The sequence below is a fragment of the Nuphar pumila genome, chromosome 16, assembly GCF_984573655.1.
Source record: "Nuphar pumila chromosome 16, dmNupPumi1.hap1.1, whole genome shotgun sequence".
NCBI lineage: Eukaryota > Viridiplantae > Streptophyta > Magnoliopsida > Nymphaeales > Nymphaeaceae > Nuphar > Nuphar pumila.
In genome coordinates, this window is record NC_143264.1 from 64,113,046 (window position 1) to 64,140,161 (window position 27,116).

At 37.0% G+C, this 27,116-nt stretch overlaps 1 protein-coding gene across 4 annotated transcripts; it reads left to right on the forward strand.

The window, feature by feature from the left end:
• Positions 1-767: 767 nt before the first annotated feature.
• Positions 768-25,908, forward strand: LOC149813372 (transcription initiation factor IIA large subunit-like). Of its 4 annotated transcripts, none has more exons than XM_089991766.1 (11): positions 768-1,071; positions 3,207-3,371; positions 6,659-6,814; positions 7,047-7,101; positions 7,213-7,268; positions 21,095-21,223; positions 21,426-21,596; positions 21,686-21,722; positions 21,818-21,996; positions 22,280-22,363; positions 25,309-25,908. In XM_089991766.1, exons 1-11 carry the CDS (start codon positions 955-957, stop codon positions 25,666-25,668), a joined length of 1,509 nt encoding a protein of 502 aa, XP_089847892.1. In that variant the 5' UTR covers positions 768-954; the 3' UTR covers positions 25,669-25,908. The 4 variants fall into 4 exon arrangements, with proteins under 4 accessions (XP_089847892.1, XP_089847894.1, XP_089847893.1 ...); XM_089991768.1 differs by having other exon boundaries at positions 25,316-25,550; XM_089991767.1 differs by lacking the exon at positions 3,207-3,371.
• Positions 25,909-27,116: the final 1,208 nt, after the last annotated feature.

Below are 27,116 nucleotides of genomic sequence, written 5' to 3' on the forward strand. Positions count from 1 at the left end.
GAAAATATCAAATATTATATCGGGTTTGGTATATAATTTCACAAACTATACACAGGTCCATTACTAATCGAACCTTTGGGTCTTTATCGGGTCTTCTTATTTATCCCCATAACTGGACCCTATAGGGTTGGGTTCGGTCGGGTCCAAGTAAATTAGGCCCATTGACACTCCTAATTATTACAAGTAGGTAGTTTTTTATAAAGCTTCAAAAGTCAACGGATGTGCGATAATTTGTCGTCACAAAATTGTATTTTGCATGGAAAAAACATGAGCTAGAGAGTTAGATCTCATTTTGTAACATGCTGAATCCATCCATGAGGTCTGATTGGATGAAAACAACCTGCACCGAAGAGATCCAAAGGAATTTGTCATCACCGAACAACTGCTTTGGGTCCGATTTTTAGCATATATGATTTTGTTTGGAAGGCCACCGAACGACTTTCTTACCGGTTTTAAGCAGATCCAGCACCACAGGGTCTTATACCATATATGTAGATCAGGAAGTACACGGTGATATCCAAATCTGATCTGGATGTTGAAACGGACTCACTATCCAAATTCCTGACAGTGTGAGTGTGCAACTACAGTCGGGTCAGACGTGACCCGAACCGTTCGCATTCGTCTGCGGTCTACCTTACTGCACCAAACAAGACGAACCTTCGTGTCATCTTCTCAGATCTCCACGTGGCTATATGGGGCCCGCTATATCCCCTATTAAAGAAACCTAGACGATAAAAAGGGGGGACAAATTTTCGACATCAAAAGGGGCGGACTCGAACCTATTTATATTCTCCAATTTTTAAACCTTCTCTCTCTCTCTCTGCGAGGCCCGCAGCTTCGATAGCTCGAATTCGTTCGCGAAGATCGTATTTTTGGGTCCCGACGATCTGATTTTGACGTAGGTGACCTCGTTTGGGGCGGAATACTTCCCTTCCCCTGCCCAGGGTTCGCGCGATGGCGTCGAGCGTCTCCGGCGTCTACCTCCACGTCCTCGATTCCGTGGTGAGCAAACTTCGCGAGGAGTGCCTCAACGAGGGCGTCGACGATAGCTTTCTCACCGAGCTACAGGGGGTAATTTTCGTTCTTGTGGAAAAAAATACAAAAGATATTTTTCCATTTCTTGTGTTTGGGTTTTTCCAATTTTTTCCCCTTTTCCGTTTTGGTGGTAGACTGGTGTTTCGAAAACTGGGTTTTGGGTTTTGTTTGATTTGTTGTTCGCTAGCGCGTGTTTCGCGTTTGGTGGTGTTGGTGGGTTTTGGAGAATTTGGGTCGTCTATGATGAATCTAGGTCATAGGTTTTGTGATGCGGGCGAATGAGGGGTTTAATGGTGAATTTAATTTTGGTATTTTTTGTTTCCTTCCTTGGAATTATCTTAAATACAGTTCTAATGTGGCCAACATATGCTTTTTATGTTGATTCTTAGTACTGGATGGTAACGTGGAGGGAGCAATGAATGAGTTGTTGTGTGGGTGTATTTTGTTAGAAAAATTACGTTTTTGGGGTTAGAGTGGAAGATGTTATTAGTGTTATTGAATTTCATGGTTTTGTTTCTTTTAGTGTGAAATGCTGTTGTGTGTAACAATAACTACAGAATGATGAATACATCAAACATAATCATGAAATCCATTTCTTGGATATTTTGAAACCTCCACAAGGTTTTTATATGTTTCTAAAAGTAGAAGTACAACTGTACAAGGGAAGCGCAGCAATTGACAACAATATAGTTCTTCCTTTTTTTTCTGAAGCTGTAAAATATTTATTGAAAAAAATATTAAACAGGTGGGGACAATAAGTTACCTAAAGTACAAGGAATGAATGAAACTGAGTTAATGGAAAGTGGAAAAAAGCGGTGTGTTAAAAGTGAGGTGAGAAAGCAGTTCGCACATGGGAAGATCCAATGCATCTGTTGTTTCATGTGGGCCATGTGATCTCACCCCAGGTCCTAATTTCATGCTGAGAGAATGAAGGAATTTCACTTCAAATGTTCTATGGTTTGTCTCGGTCGATTCTCCCACCTTGTTGTGACAAGCTACAAGCTCCAGATCGACTACTGTTTGCTGCCCATCTTGTGAAACCATCTCCCGTAAACAAGCTTTCTGATTATGCCTACTTTGGACATAAAGATTTTGTGCTCTGGCAGATCTAAATCATGAACAATCTTGGAGGAAGGTCAGCACACATCTCGGCTCAACATCATTCATGAAGGTGTCATTGCCAAGTGTAGGTCCTAACTGGAGATTATTTGATCTCAGAGGCTCATGGTATGAAGGCAGCCACACTAAAAAGATGGCTTTGTTAGAGGGCCTATCCTTTGAGCCTCTCCAAGAAATATGGTTCATCAAACTAGATTAAGGAGTGACTTACTGAAGAAGGGATATGAGATTATCCCATCTTGTGAGTTCGGCATCTTTGTGATTGCAACACCAAGTGATCTAATCAGATTTTGAGATCTTTATTTGAGGATGCAAGGGTGGACTGATGTAGAAGAGGGCTAGGGGAGAATAAGGAAGAGATGGATCACATGGCTGTATCAAAGGAGTCCCAAAATTGCTTATTTGGGGCAACCTGTCTTATTTCATTAAAGTCATTAGGTTTTGGATATTTTACTATTTTATCCCTGGTACATGTAAGTGATTAAAACAATATGACGTTAATGAATGCTACAGTAGAGCATGAATGAATACATTAATTTACAAAAACCACTGGAGGTTCACCACTTGTCTCTTTTATCTGTCACTCAAGGACCTGGTGAAGGCAACATGAGGATTTTATTTATTGTTGCGTAAAACTGAAAGTTTTTCTTCAGTGGTTGTACCATTCTATATGAAATAGGATACCATGATTTATCTATGGTTTGTGGCATGATATTGTGAATATGCTTCTCATTGAGGCATTGGTTGTTTAAAACAAGGAATAGAGTCTAAGGCTTTTTGTTCATTAAAAAAATGCCCATTATCTATTCTCTGACTTGGATGCATGCATTAGAGCAGGCTTACTAGATATCATTGATTTTTGTAGTTATTTGTCCCTTTTATGATATGTTGAGTGTGGTAATGTGTGTTCATGCTTTTACTATTAAGTATATGAGTATGTGCACTTTATGAAGATGTGCGGAGACATGCATGCACCTGTCTGCATTTGTAGGTGTTGAAGGGTATTAAGTGATGAACTCTCCAGTTGACACTTTGTGAATGGATTTTACCAGCTATGGGAGCTAAAAATGATGCAATGTGGAGCAGTACAAGGCTCTCTCGAACGAAATGCTGCTCCTAGATCTGCTGCTCCAATTACCCCAGTTCATGATTTAAATGTTCCGTATGAAGGGACAGAGGAATATGAAACTCCAACTGCAGAGATGCTTTTCCCTCCAGTAAGCTTGTCCTTATGTGATTTAGCTTTATAGGAGAGATTTTTAGTCGCTGTTTATGGTTATTTAGGAATGGAAGGTAAAAGTTGTTTGTGCATATCTTTAGGTGGAAGTTGCCTTTTGTTTCCATTAAGATCATGTTGCATTTTGCATAATCATTTGATTTCTAGCTTGATATATTTCACTGTGTTGAATAATGTAATGAACCAAATTAAAGGAAAAAATATTTTAAAGCTGTTTTTTATGCATGAAATAGTGATAACAATTAACAAGTGAATAGTATTAGATTTTGATTTCTTACCTCTTCACTGTATTTATTGGTCTAGTAATGGAAAGGACCATAAATTTAGAAATGTTTTTCCAGTCTTTAGAATGAACACTAGAGAAAACCTAAATGCTTCTCTCTCTCTCTCTTGGAATACCTCCAGCTGATCGAACCATCCTCTTATGTTCCAGACAATGACACTGTTGTTTAATGATCTCTATTTTGAGTTCATATGGTTTAGTGCTACATATATGTTTGCAATAGGGAAGTTGACCTTCTTGTTGCTAACCCATAACTTTTGCTACAGAAGAGTTTTAGTGGAACACTATCAATCAATCATGAATATAGAAAGAGAAGAAAAGGTGACACTGAAAATTGCTGGGAGATGTTTCTGCTTGTTTACTGTTGCATGTGACACTTTGCCAATGCAAAGGCTAACTGCCTTTGTGCTGTGGTTTACAATGCACTGAGAATAAAATTGAGAAATATTCCTGAAAGCTTTTGTTGAAGCTCTATGATTTTACCATTGACGAAGTTTCTTCTTTCTATTGAGAACTTTACAGAGTCACTAAGTCCTTGCATAAAGCTTTGTAACATGGGTACTTCTGCCGGTCCTCTGTTCCCGTGTTGCACCTGCACTAGTACTTGGGTAATTCAGTTATGGGTCAACTGAGTTTCAGACTTGACCCATTTATCCATTTATTGATGCAATCAACACGTGGTTAATACCCAGGATCAAAAGAGTCCAATGTTAACTATATACTTTTTGATCATTAATTGTTAGTTAATTATAATATATTTACATGTTTTAGACCTTTAGTTCGTACTGTCAGTCCACAACTTCATATATAGAGCATTTTGTAAAATGTAGTAGAGTTGTGCAATTTTCTGTATGTTCACGCTATATAGCCGTTGCCTCATAACTTACTTTCTGCCAAAGGAAAAATTATGGGCATAAACCTTCACTGTTCTGTGTTGGATGAGATTATATTATACTCTTGATCTTTACAAAATAAATGCTCTCTCTCTCTCTCTCTCTATATATATATATATATATATGGTCATAATGGTTCAAATTATCCATATTTTTGAATTGTTACTTTCTTCTTTTTCCTTTGCACATTATACTTTTTCTTGAATATTTTAATTTGTTCATTGTGTTCGGACTTTCAGATTTTATGTTTTCCCAAGTATGTTGTTTTCAATCTATTTTCTTTTTCCTTTTTTTTTTCCTGAAATGGCCCTTATGAATGTTCAATTGAGTAAATCATACTAAAAATTCAAGGGTGTTGAGCCTGTGCATGCATGGACCCAGAAGAGATTGTTGAGGAAGATATTGGAGCAGTGCTCCATCACATTCCTCTTTTCCATGTTTTTTCATGCAAAGTAACTGGTTTAACCGCTGTTTGACAGGGAGAATGTCTAGCGGAAGCCAAACTTGGGGGATTAAAGGGACAATTTGGTCGATCACTCTATTTGAATCCTTCAAAAATGATTTCATGTGTCTTGATTTTCATGAATACTCATCACTAAGTCTTTTTGTCAACAACGGACTCATGAATTCCAACATCCCATGTACTCAAGAAGCCGATGACAACTATACAAGATTCTGGAAATGCTTTGTTGAGGCTTCATATCTATCATGAAGGGGAAGCAATAACTAGTCCTTTTGATGGTGGACTGCACAGAGGGTTCACTATGAATGAGAGACAATCATTTCATCTTAAACGTAATTAGCGCATTTAGGATGGGATGCGCCAATCTATTTGTAGAATCCAATTATCCGATTTGTGTGTTAGATTCCTGGGGATGCTTTGGTAGATCCATTGTGTGGAAACTGAATTCTGTTCTGGAATCCACTATGAGTTGTCTATTAGTTTGGGTCAGACCCTGTCAATATGGATGTCTCACTCTATTTGCAGAACCCAGATACCCAATTTTCCTTGTGCTATGTTGCTGCAAATAAATTGGTAGATATGTTGTTTTTCTGTTGGAATCTTTTCTCTAGAAGAGTCTGGAGGAAAGAAGTGTTTGTAGTCTGGTTCACGTGGATGGTTGGTTTGACCGATTCCAATTTGATGGCCAGTACTAATGTTGCTCTACGTGGTTGTGAGTTGTGTAAGATAAGTTGCTACTTGTATCTCATGTAGTAAGGAATGCAAATCCTGGTGATATCCTTGAAAACATTTCTTGGATGGTTAATAGCTATCTTAGTTGTGGTGCGATTGATCTTCTATGTACGGCTTATTGATTTTCTCAGTCGCTGCAGCTTCTCTACAGTCTTCACATACTGTTGGGATTAACGTTTACTGAGGATATTATCAGTTAGATGTACAAAGTATTGAAAATGGGCATTTCAGATCCCAAGGAAATTTTGCTTGCTAGAGAGAGAACAGTTGAAAACATGATATTTGTGTGGCGTGTTGTTGTGTAGATTTGAAATGGCTGCCAACTGCTGTGATGTTTTCAACTAGGAAAATTTACCGCGTAAAAAGTTGGATCTCCTGGTATCCCTTGTTAAATTTCTAAGCTCCACTCAAATCGACCACCCTGTAGATAGAAAGAGGCTTCATAGAAAATACTTCAAGGCTTATGGTATTTCTTTTATCTTTCCCTTGTTTATGAAAATGTTGGTTGTGAATAGACGTTCATATTGGTAGTGGAAATTTACAACTGAATTCGTAACATTTTGTTGGATCTATTGAAAGTGTCAGGTGTGCCTAGGTAAGATGGGGCTTTCCTGACTTCTGCTAAATGATTCACACGACATTACATATCTAAAAATAACAGTAAGCAATAAGCATCATATGCTGAAAAGACACAATGTGGTATCCGGCAACATTTTCTTTCATTTTGTTTTTCCCCTAACATTTTCTTTTTTCTCTTTCTTTTGTGGATCACCTTGATTGTGTATTTTCTTTTTACAAAACAAGATGTTACCTAATATTTAGATTTTCACAATTCTCTCTCTCTCTCTCTCTTGTTCCTCGCTTCGATGTCTTATTTTTCTTTTAATATCTTGCAGACACCCTTGCAAACTCCAATGCAGACCCCTTTGCCTGTGGATCCTACTGCATATCAGTATTTTCCTGCAGGTCCTAGTGATTTTGTTTCTATACCTGATACAGGTACAGGTACATTTGGTGTCGAAATCAAGGGGGGCAGGCCTGCCTCTTACATGGTAAGAACTCATCAATGCTTTGCTGCTTAAGTGTTAGTAGATAAGGTCAGAAATAGAGCACTTTCCAGCTCAAATTTTGGCAACAAGTTTAGCGGTGATGGTCTTCTTTATGGGTGACCTTGTACAAGTGTTCATGAAGAAAGGTTAAGCTTTGTAGGGGTGGAATTTTCATTTCTACGTTTTCTGTGATCCTTTCTTCAGTATATATTTATTAAATTGTTCATTTCTACAGCAACCACCTTCTCCCTGGATGAATCAAAGACCAGTAGGGGTTGATGTCAACATTGGTAAGTTGAGTATATCTGAATTGTTGATAATATTTAGTGGTTGCTATTCAATGATACTGTCAAAATAAAATTGGGCATACTTGACTCAATGGTTCATGTTTGAGCTTTTAGCATATGACGAAGGACGGGAGGAGGGAGGAACATCCTCACAGCCACCCATGACAAAGGTGATCATTTATGTTGGCTTGTTTATATCTGGGTCGCACTATAGCTTTCCACACGGAACCAAATAGGTGCACACTTCCATGACATGTCCATTTAGAGCCAACAATTAGGTATTTTCTTCTGTATCCTGTTTGAACATATGATAATGTCAAAAAGCTCTTCGTCATACTTTTTCTGAGAGTAATATGTGAATGATGTGCAACATATATAGACATCCATACTAGTAAAAGGTGGTTATCTTATAAATACAAATATATTTAAAAATAAGCATTGGGAACTAGTATAGATAGGTATGATATATCTCTATTTAACATGTGTTGTGTATAAACATGTTTAGATGATAGTTTATGGATAATTTCCTATTTTCCTTCAAGTTACTGATTTTGATATTTAAGGACTGTGGACGTTCTTAGGCAAATCCTCAATAATTTGAAAATATCAAATACTTTTTTTGATGGAAATGTAAAATATTGTAGTATTTTCCAAGTATTGTCATATTGAAAGCATCATGATATTATGACAATAACATCCACGTATTTCAATAAAAAATCTCGTTTTTATAATTGTATGTTTTAACTATTATTTTTGAAATGTTTTTATATTTTTTGAAGAAAAATAAAGATTGCAAATGAGGGGAAGTGGATTAAGAAGCAATGTAGGAAAAGGAAGCGTGAAGCAAGGGCTGTATTAAACAAGTGGATTGAGAATTATTTTAGGATTATTCCCAACTAAAAAGAGTCAAAGTTTGTTATACTATCCGATGCCAATATTATATCTAATATATATTAATTAAAATCTTTTATTTTTAAAAGCATAAAGTATATGTGAATATTAATACACATGGGGGCTAAAAGAAGTGGTATGAATATACAACAACAACAACTACGCCTTCATCCCAAAACAATTGGGGTCAGCGATATGAACCAAAAAAGAAATTCATTTTGGGTCTTCCACATGAATCCTTTTCCTCCAATCATTTCTATCCAACGCCATGTCCTCGGTGAGGTTCAAAGTATTCATATCCTTTCCTATCATCTCCATCCAAGTCTTCCTAGGCCTACCCCGACCTCTTTTAACTAATATATTTTCCCATTTCTCCAACCTTCTAACTGGAGCATCATTAGGCCTTCGCCGAATATGTCCAAACCACCGTAAACGATTCTCTCACATCTTATTTTCAATGGGTGCAACACCTACCTTCTTACGTATCTCTTCGTTCCGAATCTTATCTTTTATTGTATTTCCACACATCCATCTAAGCATCCGCATCTCAGCTACACTCATTTTTTGAATATGATGTCTCTTGGCAGCCCAACATTCCGTACCATATAGTAAAGCGGGTCTAATAGTCGTCCTATAAAACTTTCCCTTCAACCGCAATGACATTCTACGATCGCACAGCACTCCAGTAGCACTTTTTCATTTCATCCACCCAACCTTTATCCTATGATTTACATCTCCATCAATTTCTCCATACTTTTGAATGATGGATCCCAAATATTTGAAATAATCATTCACCGGTATATCTTGCTCACCAAGCTTCACTACACTCCCATCACTACTTCGTTGCTTACTAAACCGACATTCCATATATTCAGTCTTACTCTTACTCAACTTAAAACCTCTAGCTTCCAATGTCTGTCTCCATAATTCTAACTTAGCATTAACCCCAGCTCTAGACTCATCAATCAAAACAATATCATCAGCAAACAACATACACCACGGTACATTTTCTTGAATTGATCTCGTAAGCTCATCCATCACTATCGCAAATAGGAAAGGGCTTAAAGCAGATCCTTGATGTAACCCAACCGTTATCGGAAAATTGGTTGTCACCCCTCCACAAGTGCGGACATTGGTTACTACTCCTTCATACATATCTTTAATTATACTAATGTACTTGAGAGAAACACCTTTCTTCATCATTGTCCACCAGAGAACGTCCCTAGGTACTCTATCGTATGCCTTCTCTAAATCAATAAAAACCATATCCAAATCTTTGTTCCTCTCTCTATATCTTTCAATAAGTTGTCTAAGAAGATGTATAGCTTCCATAGTTGATCTTCCAGGCATAAAACCAAATTGATTCTCCGATATCATGACAACCTTCCTCAACCTAGACTCAATCACCCTCTCCCAAAGTTTCATAGTATGACTCATGAGTTTTATACCACGATAGTTTGTGCAATCTTGTATATCACCCTTATTCTTATATAAAGGCACCAAAGTACTCTTCCTCCACTCATTAGGCATCTTATTTGTTCGCCAAATCAAGTTAAAAAGATTTGTCAACCATTCTAAACCTTTCTCTCCCAAGCATTTCCAAGCCTCGATAGGTATACCATCTGGGCCAACTGCCCTTCTTGATTTCATTTTCTTCAAAGCCTCTGCAATTTCTTTCTTTTGAATCTTGCGCATGAAGTCACGATTTATCTCATGAAAAGGAATGGAGAAGTCTCCAAGATCTTGAGCATGACTATCATTAAATAGCTTATCAAAATAATCTTTCCATCTCTCCTTAATCTCCTCATCTTTGACTAAAACCCTTTGCGTTTCATCTTTGATACATCTAACCATACCCAAATCCTTCGATTTCCTATCTCTCATCTTTGCAAGCCTATAAATATCCTTCTTGCCTTCTTTGGTATCCAACTTGTCATAAACCTCCTTATATACCTTAGCCCTCGCGTTTCGAACAACTTTTTTAGCTTCCTTCTTTGCTATCATATACTTCTCCAAATTCTCATTATCACGACTCTTACTTAGATTTCTATAACACTCTCTTTTAACCTTAATAGCTAATTTGACATCCTCGTTCCACCATGATGTATCCTTACCTAGTGGTGCACCGCCTTTAGACTCACCCAATACCTCCTTAGCTACTTTTCTCATACCACCCGCTATCTTATTCCACATTGATTCTGAATCCTCCTCGAGACACCAATCAACTTCCTTAACTACCTGCTCTACAAACATTCCTTGTTTAGCTCCTTTCAGTGCCCACCACTTAATTCTTGGATCTATCCTATGTCTATCCCTTTTGCGGCATTGTCTAATTCTAAGATCTAAAATTAAGACTCTATGTTGTGTAGCTACACTTTCTCCTGGTATAACCTTACAATCGATGCAACAACCCCTATCTCTCTTTCTAAGTAGGAAAAAATCTATCTGACTCGTATTAACCCCACTTTTAAATGTTACTAGGTGAGACTCCCTCTTCCTAAACCAAGTGTTTGCTAAGATCATATCATAGGACAAACAAAAATCTAAAATCCTTTCTCCACTTTCATTTCTTTCTCCTATACCATAGCCTCCATGGATATTCTCAAATCCATCCCTACTAATGCCTACATGTCCATTAAGGTCACCGCCGATGAAAAACTTTTCTCCATAAGATGTCTCTTGTACTACTCCATCTAAATCTTCCCAAAATTGATGCTTAATGGAATCATCTAAACCTACTTGAGGTGCATAAACACTAATAATATTAATAATATCCGTACCTAATACTAATTTAATAAGTAAAATTCTATCACCCTTCCTACGGACCTCAACTACATTATCTATAAACTGACGACTCATAACAATCCCTACTCCATTCATATTCCTATTTATTCCTGTATACCAAATCTTATATCCCCAAGGTTCTATCACTTTAGCTTTCTCACCTACCCATTTGGTCTCTTGAAGACATAAAATATCAATCTTTCTCCTACACATAACATCTACTAACTCTACCAACTTACCAGTTAAAGACCCTATGTTCCAAGTGGCTAACCTAATTTTATGGTCTTGGACTAACTTCTTTACCCCCACCCGTCCAACAAAGTGAGGGAACCCTTGCCTATTTGACACCACACCCGGGCGCCGGTGTGACGCGTCGCTTCTGGGCGACGACCTAGCAACCCTTGCACATTTATCACTGCCTCCGGGCCTAGAGAGTACAGCGCGTCGCTCAGTAGGGAACGCCCCAACGAAATTCTCATATTGGTTCATTTTCATAGGATATGACAAAGTTTTTATGCTGGCTGTCACAGGCCTACCGCAACCCTCCTCCTTTATCCGGGCTTGGGACCGGCAGTGTATAACTACACAGGCGGAGTTAAAAGAAGTGGTATGAATATATCTAAGCAAAACCATTATTTGTTTATATTATAATGGACTAGTAAGCATCAAATAATAGAGGAATATCAGCATAATACACATGAATTACATATAAAAGAATACATAATAGTGTTCATATTTTTTAAATGAGAAAAGACTTTTAAAGACTTTTTCCTGGATTCATTCTTTAAATGAACATCTTAAAATCTCTTTGAGTTTAGTAAGGTGATACATTTTTTTATTTTTGAAGGAAATATAAAAAGTTGTATCGTCATCAAGATTCATTTGTGTACTTAGAACAGGTCAACTATATGGTGCTCTTTTTAATGGAATTGCAATTCATTTAATTATGTGAACGTGCTAGTTTAGAGTATATGATCATGGAAGCGTGCTTGTCATAACAAGGGAATTTGAGTTCTAAAGGCACATATTGTAGCTCTCAGAGTGGTTTTGCAGGAAGTGGGCTTCCAATGATAGGTAAGAGCTTCTAGTGACCATTAGAAAAAAGGAAATAATAATAATAATATTTTTTCTCATTTTTTGCACTTCCATTTTATTTTATTTTTAAATGCCAATATTTTCATGCGAAAACAATGTTTTTTGAGATCTCCAGAGAAATATCCAAAACTGATATTGGTGATTATGGACAACTATTTGAGTTTTGCATGTCACAGCTTTTGAATTAGGATTCAATATAATTGGGCAACATTAAAGAACATTTTATGTTTGTGGAAGTCTTGCTTATCCAGTTGGCAGTTAGGTTATTTAAAGAATTAGTTTATTTAGTCCTCATAGGGTCTTTGTCTGTTTTTTAATATGTTTATTTCTTCAGCCTAACAAAGGTGATGGATCTATGAGACAAATTAGCCAAGCACAAGAATCAACAATATGTGGTTTAATATTAATCATGCATCCTTATGCATTGATCAAAATTAAAACATGTTTATGCAAGGATTGGACCATGAAAATAAAATAGCAAATGTCAATGAGACAATACATCTTCTCAAACTATTACATGCCAAATACCAACGCCATGAGAGTGTATCTCAGCCGAGGGTCTTGGGTTTGAATCCGTTAAGTGTCATCTCTTGGCTTTCTTATCAAAAGTAAAAAAAGGTGATACAATAAGGCATTAAAATGTCCTTGCAAATTATTACATACTTATATAGGAGCGAGAGTAAGAACATGCTTTAGCTGCATTGCAAGAGCTTTAAATGGTAGGACTTTATAACATGTTTGGAGCAAGTAACAAACGGTTTTATCATGTTCATCTTTCTCTCTTCCCCTTTACCAGGTTCTGTGATGCTTACGTAACTAGAGCGATCTTCCAGGCAGGATACCCTTATTATACCCTTTCCATGGAGCCAGGCCACACACACTGAACATGAGGTCTCTTAGAAAGTTAAGTTCCTTTTCATGAATATTATCCTTGTCTTTGTTTATGGAGACTCGACTTTTCGGATCTGGCACCTGCACCAAGCCTGGTCTGCCAGCTCTTGGTGGCTTTATGTCTGATCATGCTCCCTTGTCACTCTGCTTTCTCTACAGGGGTCTATGCCCGTGTGGAAGCGTGTCAACTTCTATTATTTATCTAAGTTATTACTTCCCTGATGCCAAATTGGCTAAATTAAGATGGTGAATGGCAAAATTGTCAATGGTCAAATGGCCCTAAAAAAATTGTTCAAATGAGTGGTAATGTTGGTATGTGCTTGTCATGCCTCACCATTGAATAAGCGTGCTTTCTATTTCTGTACATATAGCCTTGCATAGTTGTGTTCAAAGGCCTCCCAAGTTTTCTCTTGCATATTTCATTCATTAACTTGGATAATAGATGCCCACAGGGGCTCTGCACACTTGGCTAGGTTTGTCAGCTTAAGGTGTTCGTTGAAGGGTGTCGAGAGCTTGACACTTGGGATGTGTGGCCCTTGCTATAAGGCTAAAGCCAAGGGGATTCTATTAGGGTCCTGGTGTTTAAGGACTTAACTTTATGCACCTTAATCACCCTAGGGCCTTTAGGTGTATTCGTTAGGCAACTAACATTTGGTATCAGAGCAAGAGCAACCACCATGTCTCGTCTCGAGTTCAAATCTTGAAAAGGGCGACCTAGGAAAAGGCTACCTTGACCAAAGTGATAGCTGTCAACAGATGAAAAAGGCTATCCTAGAGTGGGTCGTAGAGCGTAGTGGGTTGTTAGGATCCTGGTGGTTTAAGGGCTTAACTTTATGCACCTTAATCACCCTAGGGCCTTTTGGTATATTGGTTAGACACCTAACATGTACATATACTGCAGTGATTGAAATAGGGCAAGAGTCAACGTGCCACTCTCGGTTGGTAACAAGACATCCAAACCAAAGCAGTGGTTTCTTCCTACAACAACAACAACAACAACAACTACGCCTTCATCCTAAAACAATTGGGGTCAGCGATATGAACCAAAAAAGAAAATCATTCTAGGTCTTCCACATGAATCCTTCTCCTCCAATCATTTCTATCCAATGCCATGTCCTCGGTGAGGTTCGAAGCATTCATATGCTTTCCTATCATCTCCATCCAAGTCTTCCTAGGCCGACCCCGACCTCTTTTAACTAATATATTTTCCCATTTCTCCATCCTTCTAACTGGAGCATCATTAGGCCTTCGCCGAATATGTCCAAACCACCGTAAACGATTCTCTCTCATCTTATTTTCAATGGGTGCAACACCTACCTTCCTACGTATCTCCTCGTTCTGAATCTTATCTTTTATTGTATTTCTACACATCCATCTAAGCATACGCATTTCAACTACACTCATTTTTTGAATATGATGTCTCTTGGCAGCCCAACATTCCATACCATATAGTAAAGCGGGCCTAATAGCCGTCCTATAAAACTTTCCCTTGAACCGCAATGGCATTCTACGATCGCACAACACTCCAGTTGCACTTTTTCATTTCATCCACCCAACTTTTATCCTGTGATTTACATCTCCATCAATTTTTCCATACTTTTGAATGATAGATCCCAAATATTTGAAACAATCATCCACCGATATTTCTTGCTCACCAAGCTTCACTACACTCCCATCACTACTTCTTTGCTTACTAAACTGACATTCCATATATTTTGTCTTACTCTTACTCAACTTAAAACATCTTGCTTCCAATGTCTGTCTCCATAATTCTAACTTAGCATTAACCCCAGCTCTAGACTCATCAATCAAAACAATATCATCAGCAAACAACATACACCACGACACATTTTCTTGATTTGATCTCGTAAGCTCATCCATCACTATAGCAAATAGGAAAGGGCTTAAAGCAGATCCTTGATGTAACCCAACCGTTATAGGAAAATTGGTTGTCACCCCTCCACAAGTGCAGACATTGGTTACTACTCCTTAATAGTGGTTTCTCCCTATTATAGAAAAAAACTTGGATAATAGGAAGTGGCCTATTAGTTGTCATTTGTTCACTTAATATCAATGTGCAACAAGTCTTGCTTCCATAACTTATACAAGACATCCTATATGAATTTTGTTCAATTTGTGTCATTGTTTGTAAATAAGCTAATATGGATTAATTTGGCAAAGTTATTGTTTGTGGTATATGCCTTCACAAAGGTGATGACTTATAGCATTAGGCCATATGCTAGCATGTTAAATTATATGTAATTTCGCTTTCGAGTTAGGGGTATTTTGATCTTTTCCCATTGTAATAAATTATCCACTAGGGATAATAATTTTTAGTAGTTTTTATTTTTTATTTTTTTGTCTTTTATCAAAAGACTAGGTGCTCTTTGGGCATTGGCCCAAAGAGTCGGTTGGAGTGCCCAATGGTCATAAATATGACTGTTGGGAGCTCCCAACAGCCCCTACTATTTGGGTCTTTTTGTGTATAAATAGGGGTTGAAACCAGAGCTACCGGAAGCGCCTAAGTAAAAAGAGAAGCGTGCTTCTCCGAAGCGCGAAACGTCGCGCTTCCGAAGCGTGTGGGGGAAGCACCACTTTTAATATGGGAAGCACACTTTCCTTTAATGGGAAACCCACTTTTCTTTGATGGGAAGCTCGCTTCCCATCACGCTTCCCCTCATTTCCCCCATTTTTTCATTTTTTTATATTTTTTATTTTTAATTTTTTCGCTTCCCCTTCGCTTCCTAGGTCGCTTCCGGTTCGCTTCCTAGGTGCTTCCGAGACGATTTCCGAATCGCTCCTAAGTGGTCCAACGCTTCCTGCTTCCTAAAATTTTGAAAGTGCCTCGCTTCCCGCTCTTGCTTCCTCAACTGGCAACCATGGTTGAAACCCCCTTGTTCTTTAATGTTAGTGTTAAGCATTTGATGAATAATATCCTATATTTTTTACACTCTTGTTATTGCCTTATTGGCTTTTGTTTAGTTCCTTAGTGAACTTGTGCATGTGGACGTGTGTAAATGTGATCTTGTAAGCCCTTGGTGGCTAGTATTTGTGCTTTCACGTATTTCATTACATGGTATTAGAGCCATTGTTCTCTTGGACTCGTGGAAGGTTACTACAAAGTGTTTGTATTCGTGACAAAGTTTTCTAAAACTTTGTGCTCTTATTATCTCATTTCCTCCCTCTCTCCTCATAAATGAAGACCAAAATAGACCTCTCCTTAAAACTCAATCGAAAAAACTACATGATATGTGCCTTCGGCATGGAGAATAATCTCAAGGGAAAGAAGCTTTGGGGTTATGTGGTGAGCATAATCTTTGAAACTCAACTCAAACTCACCATACTAGAAGGAGAACAAGAGAAGACTTTAGAGGAAAATGCTCGTGTCAAGGCCATTGAGGATCATTATAAGCAAATGGAAGAATGGGAGAGCAACCATGCAAAAGTTCTTGCATGGTTCATGAATAATGTCGAACTTAAGGTATGTGCTAATATTGCTAAATTTTGAAAAGCGAATAAATTTGGTTTTTCATGAAGGGTATGTATACCCAAAAGGATCTTGGAAGAACATGTTTTTTGTAAGAAAAAGTTAGGGATGAACCTGTACTTTTAGAGCCTAAGTGGGTTGCCATTGAAGATGTTAAACTTAGGCAAAAACAAATGGAACAAAAGATATTCTTTCAATTTTTTATGGGCTTTGTCTCGAATTTCGGCAAGTTAGATCTTCTTTTCTCACTCTTGAGGATGCTATTGCCGAAATTGTCCAAGAAGAAACTTGTCTTAGAATGAGTAAAAGTTGTGATAAAGTGTTAGCGGTATTTAAACCCGGTAACAATATTAAGACTTATAAGCCTCCACAATTTGGCAGGCAAAACAACTATAGTAATAATGATAACTGTAATGGTGAAAAAAAATGATTATTTGTCATCATTGTAATAAGCTAGGCTACATTAAACCTGTTCGTTATAAGTTGAATGAAACCTTCAAGTATAAGGTTGCTTCCGTTGAAGAATCTACTCACACGAACGATGAAGAAAGCAAAAGTGATGGTGATCTTAAAGATACACTTGATCAAATTTTCATGGCGCTTTGACAAATTCTTAAAGCCACATCATCTACATCGGGTGCTGCCATTGCCTCCTCCTCTTCACTCGGTGCATATTCTTGGATTCTAGATTTGGGAGTATCTTCTCATATGACCCCTCATGAGAATGCTTTATCCGGTATATGCACCAATTCTAACTTGTCTTATGTTTCTATCGCCGATGAAACCTCTTTAGAAATAAAAAATATAGGAACGTTTAAAAAACTTTTAAAATTTTCTTGTTCCAAAAGTTAGGGTTGTCCCTACGTTAAGTTTACATCTTTTTTCGGTCTCTCAAATTGCCAACCATGGATGAAAAATATCTTTGTCTTCTAAGAGTTATGTTGTGTAGGATCTCCGGGTTGAGAAGCGGATTGGGCAAGGCCATAGGAAGAAAGATCTTTACTTTATAGACTCTTTGTCGTCTAAAATCATTTTGTAACTATGTCCAAGATAAAAACATTGAAACTTGGCATAAAAGACTTGGACATCCTAGTCTATGTAAAATGTATCTTTTTCTTTTTGAAGGAAAAGTTTGTAATGAAAAAGATATGAATTGCAAAGATTGTATACTTAAAAAAATGAAATCCATTCCGTTTTTGAATAGAACCTTTGTTTCCACAAAACCCTTTGAATTGGTGCACTTGGATGTTTGGGGTCCTTCTCCGGTCATATCTAAAGGTTGTTACTCATATTATGTTACTTTTATTGATGACTTTACTAGATATGTGTGGATTTATTTTCTTAACTTTAAAATCAGAAGTTTTCTCTTTCTTTAAAAAAAATTCCATCAAGGTTAAAATTCAATTTTAAAGCAATATATCTACTCTTAGATATGATTCGGTTGGTGAATTTCTATTTAATGAATTTCAAAACTATTTAAAACAAAATGGGATTTGCCATCAAAGATCTTGTCCTAAGAAACCTCAACAAAACAGACTAGCGAAAAGAAAACATAGACATATAATAGAAACCACTAGAACACTACTTATTTCAAAAAATATTCTCAATTTTTTTGGGTCAAAGCCGTTTTAACCTCCACTTGTTTGATAAATAGAATGCCTCCTTACATTTTAAAAAATGTTTCTCCTTATGATAAATTACTCAAGATAACACCCAATTTCAATCGTTTACGTATTTTTTGTTGCAAATGTTTTGTACTTTTACTCAAAAGAGACAAGTTATCCCGTAAAGTTGTTGAATGTTTTTATTGGGTATGGTGAAAATAAAAAAGGATATAGATGCTTTGATTCCAAAAATAATAAACTTTGCATTTCCAAAGATGTGACATTCTTGGAAGATGAAAATGGTTTTGAAGAGAATAATAAGAAAGATGAAATAGACTATATGTTTTTATATGGTCTCTCTTCAAAAGAAGATATACATGCTAATGGTGATTCTTGGAGTCATCATGAAAAGGTAGATGATAATGTTTTTGAAGATCCCAATATTAGGACATCACCAAGTAGCGATGACATCATTAGTAGTTCTAATAAAAATATTCATGTTTATACTCAGCGTGAGCGAAACAATCCTACTAGTGCCTTAGAAAAATTTTCTCGTTATAGTGAACCTATAGAAGAAACTTCACTTAGAAGGTCTAGTAGAGTGCCTATTCCACCAAATAGGTTTGTTTCTTATGCGTCACTATCTTCTAATTATGGGACTTGTCTAATAGCATTACACTCATACCATGAGCTCTCAAATTATAATGAAGCTAAAAATGTTCCTCGTTGGATTGGAGTTATGAACATAGAATTAGATGCTCTTAGGAAAGCAAAACTTGAGAAATAGTTTCGTTACCTTTGAACAAGAAAATCATTGGATGATGAGTCTTTTTAATGTCAAAACCAAGAGTGATGAAATTCTAGAAATATATAAAGTTAGGTTTGTAGCTAAATGATACTCCCAAGAATACATAATTGACTATGAGGAAACTTTTGCACCTGTAGCTAGAATGACTAGTGTTAGGACTCTGATAGTTGATGCCTCAACTAAAAAATGACCTATATATCAATTAGATGTTAAAAATGTCTTTCTTAATGGAGAACAAAATTAAGAAGTTGACATGGATCCTCTCCTGGAATTTGTTATTGAAAAAAGAAAATCATTTAAAATTTTAAAAGTCTTGTATGACCTTAAACATGTTCCTAAGCCCAGGTATGATAGATTCAATAATGCTATGTTCATTTATGTTATATTGACATTGTTTTTTTTGTCAAAAGTACATGTACTAACATTGTTATCCTTCTACTTTAGGTAGATGATATGATAATAACATGAAATGACAAACATGGTATTAGTAATGTTAAAAATATTTTGAATGAAAATTTTGATATGTTTGACTTAGGATTCTTAAGATATTTTTGAGGAATTGAAGTTGCTTATTCCCTCCCAAGAGGGTACATACTTTCTCAAATAAAACTTGTTGCAAATGTCTGTGCTAAATCTAAATTTTCGATGATAAGAAAGTGAAAACTCCTGAAGGAGTGAATGCTAAATTAAGATTTGAAGATGTAACTCTTCTCGATGATTCCACACCTTATCGACAATTAATTGGGTCTCTCATTTATCTGTCTATCATCAGACTGGATATATCACATGCAATTTACTGTGCTAGTCAATTTCAACATGCTCCAACTATTGTGCACATGAGTGTTATTCTAAGGATCGTCAGATATGTCAAGAGCACCATAACTAAATGACTCTTTCTATCCTCCTCCTCATCTTTAGATTTACTTGCCTATACTAATGCTAATTGAGAAATAAATCCAAATGATAGAATCTCTACTATTGGTTTCTGTATTTTTTCTTGGAGATTCATTAATTGCCTGAAGATGCAATAAGCAACAGAAGATCTCATTATCTTCTACTAAAGCTGAATACAGTGTTATGGCAACAACAATGAAGCTTGTATGGCTAAAAAATCTTTTCAAGGATATGGGTATCGACAACTCCAAACCCTCGAGGATGTGTTGTGACAACAAGAGTGCAATTTATATCGCTAACAACCACACTTTCTATGAACGCACCAAGCACATCGAAATGGTCTGTCACTATGTTCGTGCCTTTTGTCACCTCTAAATTTCAGCTTGCAGGCTTCTTTACTAAAGCTCTTGTTGCTCCATGTTTTTTGTTCCTTCTCAACAATTCGGTGTTTACACTGTAAGTTTGAGGGGGGATGTTAAATTATACGTATGTAATTTCGTTTTCGAGTCAGGGGTATTTTGGTCTTTTCTTCTTATAATAAAATATCCACTAGGGATAATGGTTTTTAGTAGTTTTTATTTTTTATTTTTTATTTTTTTGTCTTTTATCAAAAGACTAGGGGCTTTTTGGGCATTGGCCCAATGAGTGTTGGGAGTGCCCAACGGTCATAAATATGACTGTTTGGAACTCCCAACAGCCCCTCCTACTTGGGTCTTTTTGTGTATAAATAGGGTTGAAACTCCCTTATTTTTTAATGCTAGGGTTAAGCATTTGATGAATTATATCCTGTATTTTTTACACTCTTGTTATTGCCTTATTGGCTTTTGTTTAGTTCCTCAGTTGGACTTGTGCATGTGCACGTGTGTAAGTGTGATCTTGTAAGCCCCTTGGTGTCTAGTATTTGTGCTTCCGCCTATTTCATTATATAGCATGCTCTTGTTGTGTTAAAAGTTATGCACTTTATTCAACTCTTGTTAAGATTTGACAATCTTTGGATGCTTCTGCATCCTTCACAGAGAACTTAAAGTGTTTATGTTTCTTATCATTTTGGCATTTTCTTAGCTGTTTTATCAAGTTCTTATGTACGTAATTATATTACTTAATTTTTCACTTTGAGGTATTCTTTTATTCCTCTGTGACTTGCCATTTTTCTTCTAGTTTGTCACAAACGTCATTCTTGCATTATCTTGGAAGGTCTCTATTAAGTGTTCTTTTCCTAGGAGAAACGTCGAAAATTATCATGAATAAAAAGGGGGAAATCAAGATAAAAAAATCTGAAAAAACTCTGGAATGATTTCTTTTTGTCCAAGTATTGAGAAGAACCTTGGGATAATATCATGATTTATCATGATTGTTCTAACAAATGAATTCAAAGCTAATGATATTTTGAAAATGTGTAGATATTATGAAAAGTTTTCAAGATATTGTGGGTGTTTGACGAGTTTCTAGTCCCTGTTCTCATATGAGTTGAGTAACTGAATGCTATCTCATCTCTTTTGGTGAGCCATAATGCATAAGTTAATAAGTATGGTACTTTTCCAGGATTTCTTTATGACGACTTCTGGCAAACGGAAACGCGATGATTATGCATCACATTTTTTGCCAGGTGGATACGTACCTCAGCAAGATGGATCTGGAGACTTTGAACTAGTTTCTTCTGGCCCTGAAAATGTTGGTATCAATACATAATACTTTGTCCTGATTTTTAATTGTTTTCTATAAATGGCCCTATGAGGATAGTGAACTATTGTGGCTCTGAAAATATCTGCAACATTCCAGTTCTTCTTGTACTTTGAGTTACTAATCTGCTTGGTCCTTTGTTATGTAGTTCTGTTGAATAAGAACATTAAAGCCTTTTCCTTGTCTTTTCCAGGCAGTATCAAGGGATCTCCCTCCAGATAGGGGGTGCCAAAATAATGAGTCTGATACATTAAGGCTACAGGAGAGGATTCATGCTGATGCCACCATTGCTTCTTTGATTAAAGCAAAGCACGGTATTGCTTCCATTCCACAAAATGATGGCTTGCATGACATCTCCGATGATGTACGTCAAAAATGTAAATTTTGTTTAACCTGTAATACATATCTTAACAACTTAATGATGAACTACTTTCGTTTTAAAATTTTCAATAGGATGTTGCAAATGAAGATTATAATGCTCCATATTACGGTAAGCAAGTGTAGTCTATTTTCAGCTTTCAGAACAGTAATTTTGGTTTCCTAAACCAATGTAAACCTTGACTGGAATCTGTTTCTCATACACAGATCCTCTGAGCCCCCTAAATGTCGCAACTCCTAAACCAACCAAAACAGAAGCAGCCGATGATGAGGAGCCACCTCTAAACGAAGATGATGATGATGATGATGATCATGATTTAGATGATCTTGGTCAGGGAGATGAAGAGCCTAGCATAAATCACCTGGTGTTGGCGCAATTTGAAAAGGTTTTTTCATGGCTTTTCTGTTTATTTATTTGTATAAATAGGTAAATCCTTATTCAGTTATCGATTTTTTTCTTGTTTTCTGCTTATTTATGCAAATACTAGTTTTTTAATTGTTTGATTGTTTTAACGGCTCCATGATTGCTCAATTAATATGGTTCAAATTTATGAAACTTTTTCACCATCTTTCACAGCCAGAACTATAAGTGTCTTTTCTGCTTGCTCAGTTTACTTCGATATGAAAGAGCCTCTTTAATGACATACTGTTTTTTTTTCCTTACAACAGGTGAACCGAACTAAGAGCAGATGGAAATGTACACTTAAAGATGGCATCATGCGTTTGAACAATAAGGACATCCTCTTCACAAAGGTGAGTTAACATTTTCTTCTGAAGTTGGAATTTATGCAACTGATGTGGACTTTGGGTCATGAACACTGTTTATAGCTAGGGATGACAGTGGACTGGGGGGAAACGGGGCCCCACCCTGCCTCGCCCCCGTTTGGACCAGGGATGGAGGACATGAAACGGGGAATGGACTGGAGATGAAGGTTAAAATCAAAACCCGTCCGGGAATGGAGGCAGAGATGGACTTACTCCTGTCTCTGCCCTGCCTCGCCCTGCTCCGTCCCCGATCCTCGTTAAGAAAATTATTATTATACCCTTATACACATTATAAAATCATATATATATATATGTATATATATATCTTTTTAACCCTAACATAAAACCCTTTCTCGAATCTCTCCTCTCTCCTTCCTCTAACGAGCCGTGCGAGCTCCCATTTCTCTCTTTATCTTCCTCTCCTTCCTTCCTCTAACAGCAGAAGGCAGAAGGTGGCAGAGGCAGGACTGGGGAAACAGGCCCCACCTCGCCCTGTTTGGACCGTGGATGGAGGACATGAAACTGAGAATGAAATGGGGATGGAAGTTAAAATAAAAACCTGAGGGGATGGAGGGCAAAATTTTGAGACGGGGCGGGGGTGAAGACCTTGTCCCCTGCCTCCGCCCCGTTCCACTGCCATCCCTATTGCCAATAAGAAACCGGTATTGAAGTTTCAAAGTGAAATTGGTGTTTATCAAGTCATTTTTTTTCATGAGTGCTGTATCCAGGTATTTGAACCTGTCTCAAATACCTTTCTGTGTTTAAACATTGGAAAGCAGGTGTCAAACACCTGCAACACAAAGCAGGATTATGAGAAACTCTACTTGTTTGTGGTTTTTCCCTGGGAAACCATTTATGAAATTCGTGAGGTATGTGTATGGAAAACACATTTCTCACACGGTTCCCTTAGATGAGGAATCTTCTTTTTTACTGTCACATGGATATGGATGCAGGAATGCGGCACAATGCGGATATCCTTGGTACGATATGACAATTCTCAAAAATTAGAACACGTGGATATATATATATATATATATATATATATATATATATATATATATATATATATATATATATATATATTTGGTGACCTTGTCACTCTTTACTTTTATTGAGTACTTTATTTTGCCTCACGCGCAGACACACACTCACGGCTGTGTGTGTGCCTGCAAAACAAATCTAAATCCCTATAATTAAAAGATTAATCATGAAACTAAGTTGAAATTGAAATGTAATATTATTGCTGATAACTTTTAAAAGAAAAAGAATAGAAGTAAATAGAAAATAAGTAAATAAGATCATACCAGCGAATAAATAAAGTTAATGGCACAATGTTGACTGTCTGCGACACTGGTTTGACTGTGTCCATGTGGTATCATTGAGTGGCGGCTGTTTTGTTCTGTCAACATGCGATATACATACTAATTGTCTTTGTGATATAGCTTTTTTATCTGTAAAAGTTGAGACAAGGAAAAATCTTATAGGTTATTTTACATATTTTTTATCTTAAGAAGGATGTGATGTGGTAGGTAAAATAGAATATCATAATTTGGCGCAAGAATGTTGGAATGTTTGGTGATGATGGAATCTCATAATTTAGCATAGCTGAACTATTTTTTACCTTATTTCTTGAATCTATTCTGTCTGAGCTCTATAGCGCTTTGTTGCATTTAAATTATTACTTTAAGTGGCCATTTATACATCAAGTATAAAAAATTGGATGACTGTTTTATAGTTGTAATCAACATATTCACATATTTTCTGAAATAAACTAATTTATTAATTGTCACAAGATGTCATGATATGGTTTAACAGGTTTGTGTAAATTCATAACATCCTTCGTATACATTACCGTCTCTCTCTCTCTATATATATGTATATATAAATTGTTTTATAGTTGTAATCAACATATTCACATATTTTCTGAAATAAACTAATTTATTGTCACAAGATGTCATGATGTGGGTAGACAAGTTTGTTTAAATTTGTAACATCCTTCATATAAATTACCGCCTCTCTCTCTCTCTCTCTATATATATATATAATTTTATAGTTGTAATCAGCATATTCACATTTTCTGAAATAAACTAATTTTATTGTCACAAGATGTCATGATGTGGGTTTTGTGTAAATTCGTAACATCCATATACATTACCGTCTCTCTCTCTCTCTCTCTCTCTCTCTATATATATATATATATATATATATATATATAGAGAGAGAGAGAGAGAGAGAGAGAGAGAGAGAGAGAGAGAGAGAGACTCCAAGCCAATGTTTTTGCCTGGGCCAATCACCTGATCCATTCGCTTGCTACTTAGGCATCACCAAGCCCCCATCTCGCCAGGAATGGATAGTGGTTGGCTTGCTATCAGCCGTGGGATGGCCAGATGATATAAAGTGGGTGGGTTCCGGGGTTTGGGACATGGGTGTAGCCTTACTGTCTTCTCTGCAATCCATCATTGACCGGTGCCTGAAAAGAAAGGGCTGTGAACCTGTGGTGGATCTTCCGTAAATGTGAGGGAGGGGGAGAAAGAGTGATAAACGGTCAAGAGGGCCCGGCCCGACAAGTGAGGTTCTATTGGATAAGCTGATTATCTTTTAAGTTTTACCTCAGGGAGTGTTTGACGCACCCACTTATCCAGATATCCGGGATAAATTGTGATACTGTGTTGAGCATCACAGTGAAATGTTCCAACGTGTCCTGGTATTTTCAGGTTGGAGGTCATTGTGCATCTTGTAAACTCAAAATTGGAGTTTTTATTTCTTTCCCCCCAAAACGCCTCTTGCAAAATTGGTTTACCATAATTGAACGAAGCTTGGGTGTGACTATCACTTCAATTCTCCTTTAGTTATCCTTCATGTGCTTTTTTCTTTCTTCTTCCTCCCAACCCCGCCCCTTGTGTGTGTTAATCTAATGCCATTTTTCTGGAAAGTCTACAGGCGAACGGGGAGTTCGATTTCTGAGGTTTCACACTGCGGCACTGTTTGAACTCCAAACTGAATTCTCTTTAACCCAAGTCCGCCATTGGATTCCTGAGTTTGAGTTTCTTCATTTTTTTATTTTGCATTTGTTAGTCTCACGGTTGTTGTACACAGTTGTAGTGAGGAAATGCTTGAATTTTGTAAGAACAGTCCGGTATATAATATATTTAATCGTTGTATTGCCCTTGGTTAACCCTCCGTTTCTTTCCTTGGTAGACTCTTTAACTATTTGTGTAACTACTGAACGAGGGGATAAAAATGGCCTGAAAATGAGAAACAAATATGTTCTTTTTTACAAAATATTTTTGTAATTTAGTAAATTCTTTTTATTGTGATATTTTTATGTCTAGGGGATATTTTATTTTTAAGAAGTGATTGTCATATGATTTGCAACAGAATCAAGAAGTTCCAATCATGCCTGGCTGCCAGATGCACAAAACCAATGTATATTTGGAATTAACACAAAAGGTGGTTTCCTACAGCTGCTGAGGCTTATTTTTCAAATTCACTTAAAATATTGCAAAGAAATTAAATTTCTCTCGATCTTTTCGTTTTATTTATTAACCAGATTCCGCATTGGTTAGCAGGATGGGTTTAGAATTACTGAACGTTTAATCCCCTGCTACATGTTCAACGTAGTTATTTGGATGAGCCAAAAAAAAGAAAAAGAAAAAAGACTAATCGAATCACAAGGTAAATGATCCATGGACTGATCAGGTTTACAGTGGAATAAACCATCTTCTGGTGATTTTTTTAAATCAACGCTGAATATACGTAGGAAACCTACCACTCAATCTTCAGAATGTTAGAACTTACCTAATGGATGCATGAGTCCTGTATCATCCAAATTGATTGCAGGTACTTATGCAAAATGTTATGATTATATGCATCGCTAAAGTCTGGCTTGCATCAGGTGAGCAAGGGTCTTATACGCTCTGCAAACTCCCATGAATCCAATCAGATTATCGCGTTCGTCTTGATGATATAGCATGATCTTGTCGATTATTATACATAAGATGATTGGATGCAAATATTTTAGCTGTATCATTTGAATCTTATTTCCATGTAAACCATTGAAATCAAGTGAGCCAATACATGGTCTGATGTGATTAGCAGTTCTCAACTTACCGTGCTAATTCTGTGCACCTATCGTCCACCTTAGGCAATGGAATGATGAAGGATGACAAGCGAGGAGGTAACGGAGCTTTGAATCCTGGTGCAAAATTGCTAGAATTCAGTTGCAAGGATGCCAGCGCCCCGCTTCTGTAACCTGCTTGGCTGCCGCTCTTGGTCACTGGCTCCGAACCGGTCGTCGGCATTCTTGATCGTGTCTCCCATAAATAGAGGAGCTAAAGACATAATTACTCAGACCAAAATGTTTGATGTGAGAAACAAGCTCTAAGCAAGGCCTGAGAGAGAGAGAGAGAGAGAGAGAGAGAGAGAGAGAGAGAGAGAGAGAGAGAGCTATCTATCTGTAATAGTCTACAAAATCAGCCCAGCCACAAACCAGAAAATGACAATGCAACCCTACAATGGGTGAAGTGTACGGAGAGCGGATCATGTCCAAGGTGACTTGGACCAAAAACTGTCCATATATACCTTGGCTGCCGTTCATCATCATATTGAACGGCAGTCACAAACCAACAACGGCTTCTTGTTTTGGACAAATGTCAGCTCCCCATCTTTCAGCCATTGATGCTGCTCATCTAGGAAGCGAACATAGAGAATTTTTGTGGGGCCCATCTAGGTGGGGATCATC

Excerpts from the sequence above, each read along its gene's own strand:
- LOC149813372 (XM_089991766.1), top strand. The coding sequence starts at position 955 with ATGGCGTCGAGCGTCTCCGGCGTCTACCTCCACGTCCTCGATTCCGTG. Across the intron at positions 6,815-7,046 it reads GCAGGCCTGCCTCTTACATG|CAACCACCTTCTCCCTGGAT; the intron begins GTAAGAACTCAT and ends TCATTTCTACAG. Across the intron at positions 7,102-7,212 it reads AGGGGTTGATGTCAACATTG|CATATGACGAAGGACGGGAG; the intron begins GTAAGTTGAGTA and ends TTGAGCTTTTAG.